The 17497-nt window shown below is 40.6% G+C and overlaps 1 protein-coding gene across 3 annotated transcripts in view; it reads right to left on the bottom strand.

Annotated features, from left to right (window-relative positions):
- The window catches only part of DOCK1 (dedicator of cytokinesis 1), a 273200-nt gene that overhangs the window by 226980 nt on the left and 28723 nt on the right, over window positions 1–17497 (bottom strand). For 2 of the 3 annotated variants that reach the window (XM_042863548.1, XM_042863546.1), the window contains exons 6-16: window positions 14749–14897; window positions 11612–11747; window positions 9997–10154; window positions 9368–9449; window positions 8825–8960; window positions 8597–8669; window positions 5917–6059; window positions 3817–3942; window positions 2204–2328; window positions 1863–1961; window positions 654–726 (exon numbers count right to left, since the gene is read on the bottom strand). In XM_042863548.1, the coding sequence (XP_042719482.1) occupies window positions 654–726; window positions 1863–1961; window positions 2204–2328; window positions 3817–3942; window positions 5917–6059; window positions 8597–8669; window positions 8825–8960; window positions 9368–9449; window positions 9997–10154; window positions 11612–11747; window positions 14749–14897 (1300 nt within the window). The remainder of the gene's footprint in view (window positions 1–653; window positions 727–1862; window positions 1962–2203; window positions 2329–3816; window positions 3943–5916; window positions 6060–8596; window positions 8670–8824; window positions 8961–9367; window positions 9450–9996; window positions 10155–11611; window positions 11748–14748; window positions 14898–17497) is intronic. The other variant, XM_042863547.1, reaches the window with a different exon arrangement.

Here is a 17497-nt window from a genome sequence, read left to right as displayed (position 1 = left end):
AAACAGCCATTGCCATCATTGGGCAATGAACGAATGTTATCATAATCAAGATGAACCCCCACATTTTACTAGAGAGCAACTGCTGACAATTGGAAGATACCCAGCAGGATTGGCCGGGTGCTCAGCCTACCAAAGCATCTGAGCTGCCAACAGCATTACCCAAAAGCTGAGGAGAACCACAAGCCCTCAAGAATCACTTATTTCAAAACAACCACAAGTCAGCTTGAGAACCAGAAACGGAAACCAAGTTTCCTAATAGCTTCTACTACTGATCCTAAGCCTGCTGTAACTTCCCTTTCACGTTCTTATTTCATATGTGGGACACTACTAAACACTGAAGTATCTTCACTACCACCTACCTCTAAGACGAGCAACATCATAACCCTCTTGGTTCCTAACTGAAAGCTTTACTCACTAGCCCTTATATTTGGTTTGGAGAAATGACTGGGCAGGAAAAGAAAAAGGCAATGTCAAAGGTAAGAGCTAGAAGTCACAAAGAGAAAAGAAGTTGAAAAGCAAACATAAAATAAGCTTATCCCCACAGCAAAACCACTTGTAACAGTCAATTACAGATCAGAAATTTTATGCCTGTTTCAGCAGATTTCAGCACCAGGCACTGACAAGAATCATAACGAAAAGGCCAAATTACTCACAGTCCTGTGACGATCTGTGTCGGAACGTGAACCTCAAATGACTCCGGTTCACATCTTCAATAGGGATTGCGACCTTCATGTTTTGTGAGAGAGGATGGAGAAAGGAAACAGTCAGGGCAGTATCTTTAAACATACTTACTGCTGCTAAATCTCATCTAGACATTTTCAACACTAGTCTTGGCTCTTTACAAAACATCAAGGTTAAGGACAAGCTTCAGTTGCTACCAAAGACCAAAGGTCACAGACTCCCCAGGAAAATCAACAATTCTTGCACTAAGAAAAAAAAAAAAAAAGGAAAATGAAGTGAGGCTGTTAAGCCACCCAGCAAGGCATGGAGATATTAAGGCTGACAGGGCCACGACGGTCAAAACCTCAATGCATTCCCTATCAACCCCCCCCAGCTCAGGAATGAGCCCACCTTGACTAGGACTGGCAAAGATGAACTTTTTAAGATATTTATTACCAATGCACCACTTGTACTGCACAAACTATTAATTCATCCCTGATCCCCATGTAACCAACATGCAGAGATGTAACTACTATTCTCCCCTGGTATTTTTGCTAGAGTTGCTGTATTTCCTGTCACATGCACCAGCAAGCTCTATGCTGTCTACTGCTCCCTACTGCACCAGAGGTTCTGAGACTCCCAAGCAGCCACTTTCTGCTGCCACATGCAATGAGAGCTCCTTTACTTGAAGCTATGGTGTAGAGAGATGCTGAGAGCCTCTTCTTTGATATGCATCTACTGTTCCCACTGACTACAGAATTTTCATTAAGCTAACACTGGCCTCCTACATAAAAATCGGCATTTAAACTAAAATGTTATTACCAAGCAGCTTCAGCAAGCTTGCAGCACAATCAGCCAAGTCCCAAAGCAACGATGAGTTCAACAGTATAGCAATTATGTTTTAATCTCAATATTCTGCTTTTCTAGGTCAGTTTCATGAAAAGAGTACAAACCATTCCTAAACAGATGGTGCAGTGCCCTCATAACAGCCATCTTGACCAAAAGGATGAAATAATTTTTTTTTATGCAATGGAAATCTAATCTATTTTCCAGCCATCTCTGAAATACCTCCTTTTTTTTTTCTACTGAGGATGGGCTACAAGTATTCATTTTCCTAAATTCACTCCTCAAGACTTTCCACTGAAATCTGTATCAGCTTCATATGAACACACATGGATGAAATTGTTGTAATGTATTTGTACCTTCACAGTCTCAAACCAGCGAGGCTGCTTTACTTGGTAATATATTACTGATTTGTACTCTGAGATGGCTTCATCGCCAGCACCAGGAAAAATAACACTCTAGAAAACACAAGCAGAAGAGAAAATGTTTATGTCCATCTTCATCTCTACTTTTCAATTCAACGAATAAAAAAATAAATTAGTAGGTAGGTCAAAATATGACAGAAAACATGCACTGATAAGGGAATCATGAGGAAAAAAAATGTGTTTTAAACAAAAATAGGGAGTAAAGATGAAAATATCTAAAAAGATATTGAAGAGATTAAACACAGATATAAAAAAAATAAGACACTAAATGATACCTCTAATCTTTTCCCATCCTCATCATAAACAGACACTGTAACTTCTACATTTTTTGCTGTTGTTTTACTGCCTTTGTCAAAATCTCCTTGAACCAACGTTACATAGATATCATTCCGAACATCACCTGCAAGAAAAGCAGCACAAAGTTTGGAGCAATTTTCACAGTGAATGGTTTGATTTGTGAAATGAGCAACACGCAGACTCAATGACCAACATCACCACTAACACACACACACACACACACACACACACACACACACACACACACACACAAAGCAAAATGTCTGAAAGCCACCATGTTTTGAACGTTGAAAACCAGCAGTGCTGAAAGCAGCTATGGTTAGCTAAAATTGGTTTAAGATTTGTAAAACTTGAACTACCAATGAAGCTAAGAAATAAACAGAACAAACAACCACATAATTATTCCTGGACTGAAAGAATACATCCTCATCATTCAGATTATGTACCGTATCATTCCAGAAACACCTCAGGTCTCTGGCTGGCTCTATCCTTTATTTTCATTATTAATTTGAAAGGTTGCACCTCAATTCCTTCAACTTACCACACACACCTATTTTATATGACAGCCTATGGAGGTCTGCTATAACATTTCACTGGGAGATGTTCTGATGTTTTGCTGCTGAGGGTTTCAGGGGAGGACTACATTTAGCTTTATGTCTCAAAATGCTCTTCAGCCTCACTCCCATTAAAGTCAAACTTTGAAATGAGCTGGGAAACAGGATTTCCAATAATTCCAAGAGGCAGATGGTCCACGTGCCAACATCCCATCGTAACAAGCAGACGTGCTGAGGCTCTTAGAACATATTGGATATACTGTAAGATATCTGACAAATGCAGTCCACAGCCAAGGAGAGCTGGAACTCACTTGTTTCTGAAAGTATCTGATGGCTTCTCCAGAGCCCATCAATCTGAAAGGACAGTGACATCTTTTCCTGTATTCTGAAGTTTGGCTTTTCTTACTGTTGGGGTTTTTATTTGTCTGGGGGTTTGTTTCTTGTAAATAAGCACCAGGCTTGAACATCCACAGAATACACACAGAAAGGAGACATTATAGCTCTCTTCTATATGTATTATCCAAAGTTAGCATAAAACCTAACAGAGCTGCTATCTCTAGATCAAGCCTTTTGCTCTGAAAAGTCTTATCTGCTTTCAGGTTTGGATTCACCTCAAGGAGACAAAAGTTTTACATCTGCCCTTGCTAGGGAGACAACATGAACAGTGCATTTTGTATACATTTTCCTTCACTGGAAACAGGAGAATTTCCATTATCATCTCACTGTCATGTCTCTGTTCAGGGAGCAGAAGGATGTTACTACATTTATTAATTTCTACAACATACACTTGGTATATGCAGTGGCAGGTATATACTTATCACCACTCTATATGTATTTTGGGACAAGATCATAGAATCGTCAAGGTTGGAAAAGGCCTCCAAAGATCATCCAGAAAAGACCTCCAAGATCCTTTGATGACATCCTATTTCTAAAAGATACCACTACCACTTGCAGGTGCTTTTTTCCCCAAGGTTTCTGTGCATGCAGGTATTTAAAGAAGGTTAAAATTTCATAAAGAAAAGTGCATTTGCACTTACCAGGCATAATAATCTCAGGAAACCCCATTTTCCGAGCCACAGCTGTTGACCTATCCACTAAGTGTGGAAACTCTTTTCTAATCTGATGAATATCTCCCGGAAGAAGTTTCAAAGTCACCCACAAACCTGTTGGGTAAAAATCATTATTATTATACTTGTGGTTTCTCTAGTTTGTCTCTAGAAGATGTTTATCCATTTAGGGGACACATTCAGGAGCAACTGCATACAGCTTCTCACAGACAGGCTTACAAAGACCTGGCACCTTCACTACAACCCATCTTTCCTGAGCAGAGCAACAGGTCAGCAGGATCACAGCACAACAGCTGTAAGAGGGAAACCACTGGGCAGCAGCCAGACACACGGAGGCCCTTCACACGCCACCATTAATGCCAGAAGTCCTCCTGGTAGCATTCTGAGAATCAGACTTGTCTCACTCCTTATATCTTACACACAGGGCCTTGCAGAAATGTGGTTATTAAGCCATTAACAGAACAGCCTCAAGCTTTCAGCTCTCATAAGTTCTTTCTAAGGGGAATGTTTATCTTCCACAGGAAGAAAGAGAAGCAGCACATTCTCCCGTTCAAAGCTAGGTTACGTTATACAGCCAAGCAATTGGATGCACCAAGGCAGTCAGCACCAACAGCTGACAGATACCCTGAAATGGTTCAGGCCCACCACCCCCATCAGCTGTTTTCAAGGCACTGAACACCCAAATCTACAGCATCAGCTTTATGCAGTCAACATTTTCCTCTCTCTTCCAGCAGCAGCAGCAGTCGCTAAAGCCAGTGCTTGCCAACTAACATCAGGCATGCTTGCTATAGGGGGAAAAAAAAAAGACACTAAAATAAGTGTTCCCCACTTGGTAAAGTGACTGCCAATTACGCTGAAGCATGAAATAATTGCAGCAGCAATTTTCAGAAAATCCCAAAATTAAAAACTGTGAAAAGAATACCTCAAAAATATTCATCTATAAAACGACTGTGTGAGTAACAGGATAACCCACCATTTAACTACGCATTTGTTTTGTATATATCTGGCAGCTAGCTTTCTTTTTTTTACTAAAATCTCTCACAAATGGCTTTGGTCTGACTTGTTGCCAGAGACAGTTCTACCAGCTGCTATTTCATTAAACAGTAATGCACCCACAAGGACTGGCCAAGCCACAGCACTTTGTCCTCTCTGGTTTGCTGGGGATGGGTAAGCCCAGCTTAGGGAAAGCATTTGGAATGAATCAGTTTCCTCCTTTCTGATATGTGCTTCTCACAACTGAAAACTGAAGAAGGGAGGAATCAGAACCAAGTTTTCCACTTCAGTGTAAAAAAAAAATACGTATATATACGTATGAAAATTTAGAGCTTTACTTACTGTAAGTCATTAAAAAAAAATCAATTAAAAAAAAAAAAGAAATCAGCAAAGCAGCACATAATTTGTCCTGGGCCTATTTTTCATATACTCAAAAGCCAGCTGTAAGCAGGGTGCTCTGCACCAACCTGCCTGGAATTCATAGTGAAAAAGGATCACAGCCAATACTGTAAACAGAGCCACAATACACTTTGTAGCTGGCAGATACACTGTAAGTGTTGTACACAACAAAGGCAATCCAGAGGAAACAAGAGGGATCACTGGAGCTGCTTCCTCCTGCAGAGGCAACGGTGTGGGATCTGATGGGAGAAACCCCCTTCTTTGCTGGATGGGAAGCCAACTGCTGCAAATGCAGCTGCAAAGCAAGGCGAAAGGGGGGAAGGAAAGGATTATTCCTTCCTTCAGCATGAGGAGATGACATCTGCAGCTCTGTGGCACAAGGGCAGACTTCCTGTAGCAGTTTTCAGCACAGAAACACAAAGATGTCCCAGCGAGGGACTCTGAAGAGAAAGGACAGAGGGTCTGCAGGGCTGACAACAGGGGCAAGAGATGCTGAGCACAAATAGCAGAATTAACCTTGAAGGGGAGGAAGCACAGCACAGATATATTTTCTGGTCCCAAACAACAGTATTGATGATATTATGCTCTCTTGACTCCATGATTATAAGAATCCCATGCTGAAAATCAAGCAATGAGCATTTCTCACGTACACTGGTGTATAGAAAGAACTGTACGTACCCTGACCCTTGTGGTTAACTTCTTTAGCAGCAATCACTTTGTTTATAACAGTCTGAAGGAAATCATTCTCCCCTGCCACCCTGGGTGAAAAACGGGATGATATGTTCAGCTGCTTGTGTCGAATGGCGTCATCCAACGCTAGCCTGGAGGATGCACATGACGACCAACACCAGGAAACAAAGGGTCACAGAAAACCAGAAGTCACAGTAACAAGGAAACACAAAAGATCATATCATAGTTGTGACAAAGAGTATTTATTAGTCAACGCAAGACAAAGGACAGGAAAGGTAACAAGAAAGACAGAGGAAGACCATTAATCAGAAGAACGCTGATCTACTCAAGAGAAGTACAGCAAACTCGTGTTGTTACTTCTTCCTTCAGGAACATGCATGCACAGCCCCCATAATTCTTTATTAGGATAGGAAGGGCGTCTCCTGCCTGAGAACCCCCAGTTAAGCAGTGAAAACCTACACAGGTAGGTTTTTGTTTTAAATACAAAGCCACGGACTGGCCCTGCTGTGCCTTCAGGGTCACTGCTGGGGGTCCATAAAGGAAGCAGCAGTGCATACAGCCTGAGGGAAAAGCTTCTATCCATCTCACAGAAATGGCAGAGGACAAGAAAAGCAGATAATCCAAACATTCGGTTAAACTTGATGAATAAATGAAGAGATGAAACCTATAAATAAACACCAGCATTAAGTGTCATTTAAGCAATCTTGCCAAGTGCTTTCCACAGCCATTGTGTTGGTGGCTAGTGAATGAATACAAACAAACAAAGATGTGAAAACAGAGTTGCATGTGGTACAACAGAAGCAAAGCATGGGATGAGAAGAAAAATGTGGCTCATATATACAGCCTAAGTCTACATTAGAAATAATGACACCAGCATTCATTGCATGCTTTCACATTATTCATGCTGTTTGGAATAGACTTTTTTCTGAAGCATGTTTTAATTTAGTGCTGCAAAAAAAGAAAAAAATAATACATCCCATATCTTTTCAAATACCTGATTTATACAAACAGAAAAAATAAATCAGTTTTAATGGAATAGAAAACTAGATGTGCCATTAGCATCCACTCTGACACACAAAGATTCATCTTCATTGCATATTTCCACACTTGCTAGAAGAAAGCTGGCTATTGTTTGCCACACAATAAACACATCATGAAAGCACTCTTCCCTGTAGAAGTCTGTTTACCTTGAAAAATAGTTACACTTCTGATTTTCACAGTAACTGACGCTGTTACATACAAAGCCATTTTAGACATCAGCTATACATCCATTCCCAGCAGCACCTTACATTCTGTCTATACCCCTGGATCTTCAAACCACAAGGTTTCCAAAGCCTTCCAAAATGAGGCCTTTTTACCAAAACGAAGTTTAATTTGTGACTACATTATTCCAAGGTTTTTTGTTCTTTTTTTTTTTCATTATTAAACACCCTCTGAACACTCATTAGCATATCAATCAAGGCATTTTTTGGTTAACATTACTTCATGGTTCACAATGTTGAACAGATGGCAGCGTAACATTTCTTAGAAAGAATACACTAAGCACTGCAGCTCTACACATGCATTTGTCTTATCCCTTCTACCTTTCTACACTTCATATAATAGGAAAAGAAGCCTCCATGAACTATGGATGGCAGTAAAGCTTTGCCACAGCTCTCCTCTGTTAAAATGTCTTTACTGCTAGAAGCACTTCCTACAAAATCAAAGATATGTGTACTCTTCTACACACTGAAAAAAAAATCAGGTTGTATTTCTGAATATGATCTAGTGGCTGGAAGTCAAAACTGATTTGCAACTGCACTGAATGCAAACACATCAGTATTTTTAGATGGACACCATCAATTCTATACTCAAGCTCATTTAATTACTCCAAAAGTTAACAGAAATGGATATTATTGTTTTCATTTTAGCCTCTGCCCAATGCATCTTACAGACTAAAATAATAAAACCCAAAAAGACAGCAACTATGGCTTCAGTTTAGTCTCAAGTATGGAAAGGTCTGCAGTTTCAGAAGACTGAAACCAAGACCAAGCAGGACAGTGATCTCCCTGATCCTCTGCATCAACTATAACATGCACAGCAGGCAGATCTCCTTCACCATGCAACCAACATCTTTACTGGTTCTGGTGAAGCCTCATATGAAGAAAACAAATGAGAAGTATTCCAGGATGTATATCAAGCCTTCTTTCAAATTCTCAACACTTATTTTTACAACTATTATGGGCCCTACTCTGCCATTTCATCTCCTACCAAGAAAAAGATAAGTGCTGTCATTAACTCATTTCACAGAGGTCACCTGGATTGGATGTCTTTATCAGTCTTAGCCAGCATTGAACCTGCAACGTAACTATTGCAAGCACTGCACTTCTTAAGTGTGATAACACTGACATCTTATGCAAAAAAAGAAAAAAGAAAACAAAACTAAACCAAGAATGTACCCTTTAAACTCAATTTTAAAAATTTAAAGTAAGTTTTAGGTGCTGACAGTACTACAGCTATTGGGAAATTGCCAACAACAAAAATTAAGTAGTATTTAAGATAAGCTATCAAACTGAAATAAATCAACTTCAGAATACCATAGAGCACATCTTGCAATTAAAATTTAAACCATAATAAAAAGTCACAATCTTTGTACTTCTGCTTATTCTTTAAGCTGTTCATTACTTACGGTTGAAATGGTATGAAGTGCTGTTTGTCCTCATCATCAACTTTCCCATTAATTATGTCGGTAACATCCATTACTGAAAACAAAAATGAAATACACTGAATTTAAGGAGAGGTGCAGGAAGAAGAGTGGTGAGGGGACACCCTGAGGGGCAGCAAACAACAGTGACTAAGCTCAGGCTTAGGCAACCACGTGATGTGGCAAGTAGGGATGCTGCACACAAGAAGTTACCTGCGACTCCAAAAGGCCGCCGGAGCCCAGAGGTCAGCTTCCTCGTGTTGTTGTCCCTCAGCTCCATTCTGCCCACCCTCACAATCTGACAAACGAAACTGATTTTCTCTCTTTTCAGGTCTTTGCTGCCGAGGTCCTAGAAATATTAGTTGTGTCAGACTGTTTTATCATAGCTGAATTACGAGTTCCATTTAGTACAATTTAGAACACTTGCCTTCGTCATCGCAGGCTCTAGCACAAGAACAAATTGTTCCCAGAATTTTAAGCCTGTTTGTAACGGTAGTTATGCCTTATCTTGACTTTTGCTTAGGAAGCCAAGTCATTTCTAGTAAATTAAACCTTCACGAAGCAACCTCACCCTTGTGTTTAAAAGCTTTAAAGAGACATTTACTTATGAGAAATATCTCATAGGAGCCTCCAGCAGGACTGTGACTGGCAGAGCCAACCCCACCACTGGCACAGAGGTTAAGTCCTCAGTTATTCACAGAATGGGAGAGAAATCCTTTAGACTCTGCAAGCTGAACCAGCTCCCAGCAGACTTACAGTGAACACTGCTCGGAGGTTGTGCAGCCTGTCGATGTCCTTGGGGAGCCCAGAGCTTGACCACCGCACCAAATAGTTTTCACTGAAAAAAACAGCATTTTTGTTTAAATGGCTTCACTGAAGGTACGGTTAGAAAATCAACTTACAGAAGAATATCTTCAGCCCGATCTATCTACGCTAATCAAATTAATATTTACTTAGTAGACAGCTGCCATTTTCTTTTGCATGCATCGTTCATAAAGGAAAGCAGCTCTTCAGCAAGGCGGTGTACAGATTTCTGCAAGGAAGCAGGGGGTGCAGGAACGGCTCACAGTGCTGTCAGTGCTGCTGCCAAGAAAGCACACGCAGCCTTGCAGGTGTGTTCATGTCTCATTTAAGCTCTGCACTTGAGGAACTGAAGACACAGTGTGATAAGGAACAGCACGACCCTGAAATGTACCCAGGGTAAAAAGGGACTTGCCGGATGCTGTCTGAATACGACTGAAGTGCTGCTGCATCATTACTTCCCAGATAACCCCGTCCTGCACATTTCACAGAAATTTGACTTTCATAAGCCCTGCACCATCCTGCAGAACTACCACACTACTAAGGAAGAACAGAGAAGGGAGTACGCTCAGGAGTACACTAACCTGATAAATTTTGATTCATGGGGATCATAGAGAGACATGAGGACTTCAGCATCTTCCCCTATTTTGCAGACTACATTTTTTAAATTTACAAATAAAGCAAACGAAGGAGTGGCAGCAAACTTAGCTTGTCTGTTGATATCGATATTCTGTTTCTGAGACTGTAATTTAAGAACAGAAGAAACTTTAATTTAATGAAACCTCACAAATATCCAACCGTTACAAAATCTTCCTGAAACCTTTAAGACAGTAAAAGGAGTTATCTGTTGTGAGCCTGCTCTTGCTGCCTTTGTTTATATTAGATCCAGAAAATACAGTTTGTTGTAAATTCTATCTCCAAGAGCTGCTCCATAAGGAATAAAAAAAAAAATGAAATAAAAATAAATTAAGAAGCATTGAATCACTTATTAAAAAAGGAAGCTAGTCAAATGGAGAAGATTTGCCACTCCTGGCAAAAAAGCAAACTTGTTCTCTTCTGGCTCTCCTATGGCATGTACCAAGACAGCCAGGAGAGCCAGCAGTGCTGCTCTACAGCTAACCAGCCCACCCTTCATCCATTAGCTCCACAGCACTTTGCATGAATGCCTCATCCAGGCAGGAGGAAGGAGCACACATGGGACAAAAAGATAGGAGGGAGGATACTGGAAGCAGAGAAACTCTTCTCACTGGCACCAAACTGCAGTGAAGTGGGCTCAGTCCATCCCTCTCCAGGTTTTGCTGTAATGAGTTGGAGCCTCAGCATCAACAGCTGACGTTCAACAGTAAACTACAAGCCTCTTAAAATACAGTGAGCTATGGGAAGAGGTCATGGTACATCAGGACATCTAGGCAGAATTATTGTTTCTAATACTATACTTTTTACCCCCCAAAAAAACAAAAAACAGGAAACAACCATGGAAACTGGTTTAAGCAGGGACAGTGAAAGAGCTCTGGATGTAAAAATAGCATGGTTTAAATTCTCTTTACATTAGATTTTTTTTACATCAAGTTTGGTGAGTGCTGCAAGTGAGTTTATATGGTCCACTGCAACTCAGGAGGACACAGAACTCCTCACTCTGCATTACCAAACTCCTGAGGAATTGCTCAGGAATAGTGTGCTCCATTAACCCCTGCTACTGACACTGGGAAGACTCCTCACAAAGGAAGTGTTTTGCAGTATCAAAATTAAAATATGAATTGCAAAGAAGGTTACTGTTTAAGGCTGGGAAAGTCTTTCTGTTTTCCCCCTGTATTTCAACAGACAAGTTTTTCACTCTTGGTAAACACAAACCCCAACAACCTAGGAGCACTGGAGCACTATTCTGTGCGATGCTCCAAAACAAACCCTCAGGAAAATCTAACATACACAAATACCCTTCCTCTGCATCTCCAACATCAACCTACAAGCACAGCTGATTTACTGATACTACTGCAAATTTCAGTAAGTCTTTTAAAGGAAAAAAAAAACCCACAACAGTTAAACAGTCCCTGATGCTGCTACTTATAAAATATTTAAACCTGATAACTCCTCATAAACATATCAGATCTTTCATTACCAATGCTAACAGCAGCAGTAATCTTGTTAAGATACAGTCTTATGTTTCAAAGGGAAAAGGCACAGCTGCACAGCAGTTCTTACTTTTTCCTCCAGCAACCTCTCTTCCACTTGCTTGGATGCTATTTCATGTGCTCTAAAAAGGCTGATTGTGCTCGTCTGCTCCGGGTCCAAAATATTACCATCTTCATCTCTAACGACCAGATCTAAATCAAGAATCCTGAACAGAAACAAAACATGCTTGTGAATAACAGTACTCAAACAATTCAGTAACACCTGCAAAGTGTTTACTGTTAACAGCATTTGCTCCTGACGTGTGACAGAAATAATTATTTGATGCTTGGTAAAAGTATTTAACATGTTACCAGCCCAGGAGATAACCATCCCTAGCTGGAAGACACTTTTTCCCCACCAGCACAGGAAGAACTGATGTACATGAAAGAGCAGAACAGCTGGGGAAGCAGTTTCTTAAACAACTGAATTTGCAGGAGTTGTTTGTTGGAACTGTCAAATGGATCAGAGCAGACATCTACATTCATGCCACATGCAAATTGGTCAGTTCTTTCCTTCCCACTCTATACTCTCCTCCAAAGCATATTAATCACAGCTTAGTGAAAATCCACAAAATACACGAAGGCACAAAATGTCCCTCTTTATTCAAGGCAGAAGCCAGGTTTCTGTCAGCAGGCAGTTAACATCCACGTTTATCTTCTGCAGCAAGGAAGGTTTTTGCCATAACCACGTCCAACCTTTTTCCATGGGACTGCAGTGCTGGCAGTGAAATCAAGGATAAGGAAAACTGGAGTCTAAGTTGACCTTATTTCTCTGTTTGGCTTCTCTAAGACTTATCTCTTCATCTCCCCATCAATAAAAGTGGTCCCAAACACTACCACCTCTAATTACATAGTCATCTCTCATGATGGAGCTGCTGGAACTTTGCCTTTGATATGTTTTGATCACTAAGCTTAAATCAAGCTTGCTGGACCTGAGAAGCCATGGAAAGGTTCACTGTCTGAGTAAATCCCCTTGGACAGGACCCAGAAACACTTGAAGAGCATGAGCTGTGGAGAACTTCTTGCCCTCCTGACAAGGGGGAACATATCACTCAAGCAAGCCACAGAGTGCAGGTCATTAATAAACACCTCCTAAGCTCTGCTCCAAAGTGCACCTAAATATCCTAAGTACTCTAAGCAACTCACAAACAAGCTTTTCAGGAAGGAAGTGGTTTCATCATTGAAGGGGAGCAGAAAAACAGCCAAAAAACATGGTTTTGGGACAGCAGCCCAACCAAGTGGACGAGAGGAAAGGAATTCACAGGAGCAATCACCCATAGCCTACAGCACACCAACAGGACAAGAACGGATGCACAGATAGTCAAATGAACAGAAGTGAAGTACACTTGGGTTTAATTCCTTTGTCTTATCCCTTAACTTGCAATTGTTGCTTAGAAAAAAAGAAACAAATTTCTCCTTGAATGTCCCAGTTACAGATTTTCGCAATTGAACAAGAAAGATGTTTTTGCAACAAAATTATCTGACCCAATTTCAGACAAACAATATAAATGCAACTTCATAGAAGTACTTTCTCACTTCCTCAGTTATTTTGACAACATGCAGCAAAATTGTCATCTTTATTTATAGGAATATCTTATTTACAAATCAGTATTTCACAAAACAGGAAAAGTTAGAATACGATTAGATCAGAAAAAATTTATAAAATGCATAATGAAGTCTTCTTGTCTGCATGTGGCCACTTCCAGTACTTGAGAGCATAAAGAGGAGGTGGAACAGCTGTTTACAAGGGTGGATGGTGAGAGGAGAAGGGGGAATGGTTTTAAACTGAGACAGGGGAGGTTGAGGTTGGATATGAGGAGGAAGTTTTTCCCCCAGAGGGTGGTGAGGCACTGGCACAGGTTGCCCAAGGAGGCTGTGGATGCCCCATCCCTGCAGGCATTCAAGGCCAGGCTGGATGTGGCTCTGGGCAGCCTGGGCTGCTGGTTGGTGACCTGCACACAGCAGGGGGTTGGAAGCAGATTATCATTGCGGTCCTTTTCAACCCAGGCCATTCTATGACACCAAAATCATTGCTTTTGCTTATTTTAGACTGAAGTGGATACAGGAGTACGTTAAGAAGCATATAGGATCCATTCAGGTGTTAGCATTTATTTAGAAATTCAAATTCACTTTTCTCCCATATTCTACAGAGAATGTTCTGATCACTGAATTAGTTCATTAGAACATTATGAATATAAAGCACGGCACAAAATGTTCTACTGTGTTTGAACACTGAGCATCTGGAGGTTATTCAGAGTAACTTTAACCATCTCCTCAGACAGATGGTAAAATACAGTAGCCAAACAAACAATATCAACAACATCTGGGCAACTGTCTATTGGGGTACAGCAGTCCACGTCCTGGATGATACATGCAGAAGCACTGACTGAATGGGCTTATTGGTTTATTGTTTCATTTCAAATTGTGGCTTTTGGAAGTCATGGGGAAGTTCTTTACTATGAGAGTGATGAGGCTCTGGAACAGCTGCCCAGAGAGGCTGCGGATGCCCCGTCCATCCCTGGAGGTGTTCAAGGCCCTGGGCAGCCTGGGTTGCTATTAAATGTGGAGGTTGGTGGCCCCGCATGTGGCAGGGGGTTGGAGTTTCATGATCCCTGAGGTCCCTTCCAACCCAAGCCATTCTGTGACCAAGGCCATACTACAAGTTTGACAGCTCTCAAAGAATGAAGCACCAATAGCTGAAATATGATGAGTTATCTACATCACAGGGATTCAAACACTGGTTTGTACAACACTTTTTCAGTCTCTAGTGCAGAGACAGTACTACAATGTTCTCTTGGTACTCAAAATACTCTGTCACATTTTTTATGCTGCAGAAGAGTTCAAATGACATCTTGAAGAGAAGAAATACTTGTGCTTTTTAACTGACCTTAAAAAAGACACAGAAAACTTCATGCTAATCTCAAACTGATTGCATCAGCAAGCAAGGAAGAGTTACATAAGGATCCTATTTTACATATTGCAGTTTGCTCTATACTAAAGTATCAACTTCATTCTTTATCATGCTATAATAGGACTTTTAACATACCATTATTCCATCTGCATAAACACGGGAATAAAGATACTACAAGACATCATTGACAGCTAATGTGTAATACAAAGCTGGTTTGCTTTTCCGTCACAAACACTTGGAAAATACTGCTCACAAACCTGTTTCCGTAGTCAATTTTGGCAGTGACCTTCTTTTTCAGTTCTTTGAGCTCATCTTGGGGGAGAGTCCCAGACAGTATTTGAGATCTCCACTCAATAAGGTCATATATCATGTGCCGCACACTGCGAAACATTTCCCTGTTATCTTGCTGTTTGGAGGAAAAAAAATGAGTACAGGTTAATTCTGAAGTCTAGTGAACATCCTTTAAGTACATAAAATGAATTACAATTGTAAGATAGGAATTTAAAAGCATACAAGTCTACAACTAGCTCTCACATAGAGCCTAACTACAGCACACTGAATACACATATTTATGTATACACACACAAATATATACACACACATTCATATATACATATGTCTCTCTCTATAGAACACTGAATACAAGGAGTCATATGCTCTGCTTTGGGTACCTAAAGAAACAAACGTTTGTGTTTAAGTCATCTTAAAGTCATAATGGTTTTGATAATGGCATTGAGTCAATGTTTTTTATAACCCTCTTCCTAGCCCACAAAATCTAGCCAAGCCATTAACTCATTACAGAAGAAGACACCTTTCTAAACACCCTTTATCACCAAACTGTTCAGGTTATGCATACCTGTCCTTCATTCAGACTACACTCAGGTCTTATTGGATTGAAACCAACCAGAATAATTAAATAATTACCATGCAGTTAAAACAGGCTGCTATGTCTGAAAAATGAAAACCTGCAGAATGTGCAGAAAAATAACACGTCTGAAAGGCTCAGTGAAAAAATATATCTAACTGTGAAATGTAAAGGCTTCAGTCTGCTCAGATCATCGAAAAGCTGACTTGATTATAGTGTGAGAACTTCCACAGAGAAAATACCAGTTATTAAAAGCTCCTTAATGTCGCAGAGAAAGACACAACACGCTCCTGTGCCTGGAAGCTAAATGCAGACAAATTCAAATGAGAAGGAGGTTTATGATTTTCAGTGCTGCAGGCAATCATAAACTGGCGAGACAAAGATCATGCCACTTCCTCCACCATCTGCAAATCAACACCAAATGCCTATTCGATACCCAAAAATACAAATTATGGGCTGAAGGGTAAGTGTGGTCATTTAATGAGCTTTGATAAGCAACGTGTGGATAACACAGATCTCTCCAGTCTGTAAACTGAGTGGTTTGAAACCTGTCACCTCCAGACAACATAACCCCTTTGAAAGAAAGGGATCTCAAAGCACCAGTCCTCTTAGCACCAGATAAACACATGCACTTAATCTAACAGATACACTTGAGATAAGGCAATGAGTAAACTCGCCAAGCATTCTACCCATCCAGCAGAGGGACTGGATCCCCACCTGCCACCGAGCTGAGGCTACTGCTTGTGTTAGCTCTGCTCCTCAATGCCAAGCTCTTAGAAAAGCACTACAGCATTCCACAGCTGACCAACACCTCCCCACAAACAAATCCCAGCCACAGAGACACGACACATAATAGAACAAGCAACTCCTACATTAGGAGAACTTCGTAACTCCTGGAAAGTTCCAACTGCAGAAAGCACACACAGGTCCTGGTAAGAAAACTTCTAACAGTGACTCTTCCCACTGCTCTTTTCTCCCTGTGCATGCACCACAATCACGTCTGGTCACACACATCCAAAAAAAGGGGTCATCAATGCCAAAATGAGTATAACCCTGCCATCAGTAACCCTGCCATCAGTAACACACAGAGCAGCAGAACTCAGCGTCAATACAAATCTCACAAGCTGGTCAGAACTGCTGATCAACCAGCTGAATAAGGTGACATTTTAATTTTCCCTCTTTTATATTCACAGTAGTAATAGCTGAAGGAAATATTAAGGATCCTTCCCAAGAATTCCTATCTTGCCTCTCTCAGCTTCTCCCTCTGCAGACTCTGCTCCTCCTATTTCACCTCTGCCCATTGATTTCACCCTTGCTCCTCAACACACGAGCTCTCCAGTATCATCTCACATTAAAACTCTCTTTACATAAAACTTCTCTTCACACGCCGCACTGTCCTCCATCTCATCTTCTGCAACACGGGATCACTTCCAGCAGACTGGTTTTGATCTCACCTTTACTTTCACGATTGTGATTCAAAACATCTCAAGACTTAAAATCCCTACTGATGGGCTTTAGGTCAGTTGCTCAGAAATTCCGGTTTCTATCCACCTTCAAATATCCTTTAACAGTACACCAAGTATAAAACAGGCACATGAAAATGGGAATTTCTCATTTCCTGCCATCTTCAATTTTCCTGTATTAAGAGCAGTAGTCTTTAGCAGTAGCTTGTGTTCTCAATAACATTACAATATTCGTTCCTCATTATATAGCCTCTCCTGGTACAACTGAAGATTTCAAATGAACATTTATAAGGGATAAATATTCCTCATTAAACCCTACTTTAAAAGTAACGCTTCAATATTGGCACAACTTAGTCCTAATGCTCTTATACAGAGAAAGCATGAGAAGTCAGAGCCAGGATACCTGAAATCCAACACCATGCTGCTGGTTTACATTGGAACTGCTTTTACAGCTGTATGTTTGAATGCTACTTGCACCTTATAGATACTTCTCCCCTGTGCTGTTTCACAGATATTATTCTGCTCTATTTATCCATTTGAAAAACTTATTTACTGCTACAAGTTACCAAGGATGTATTCTTAAGTGCTTAGAACTTAAGCACGTGTGAAAGAAAAAAAGTAATTTATTTCATGCAGTGTCTAAATGTAGGGTCAATACATTTGAAGCAATCAATCAAG

The sequence above is a fragment of the Lagopus leucura genome, unplaced genomic scaffold, assembly GCF_019238085.1.
Source record: "Lagopus leucura isolate 7727_CA_CO unplaced genomic scaffold, USGS_WTPT01 Super-Scaffold_741, whole genome shotgun sequence".
In the NCBI taxonomy this organism is placed as follows: domain Eukaryota; kingdom Metazoa; phylum Chordata; class Aves; order Galliformes; family Phasianidae; genus Lagopus; species Lagopus leucura.
The sequence above is the reverse complement of the archived record's forward strand: the minus strand, read 5'-3'. Positions and strand labels throughout refer to the sequence as shown.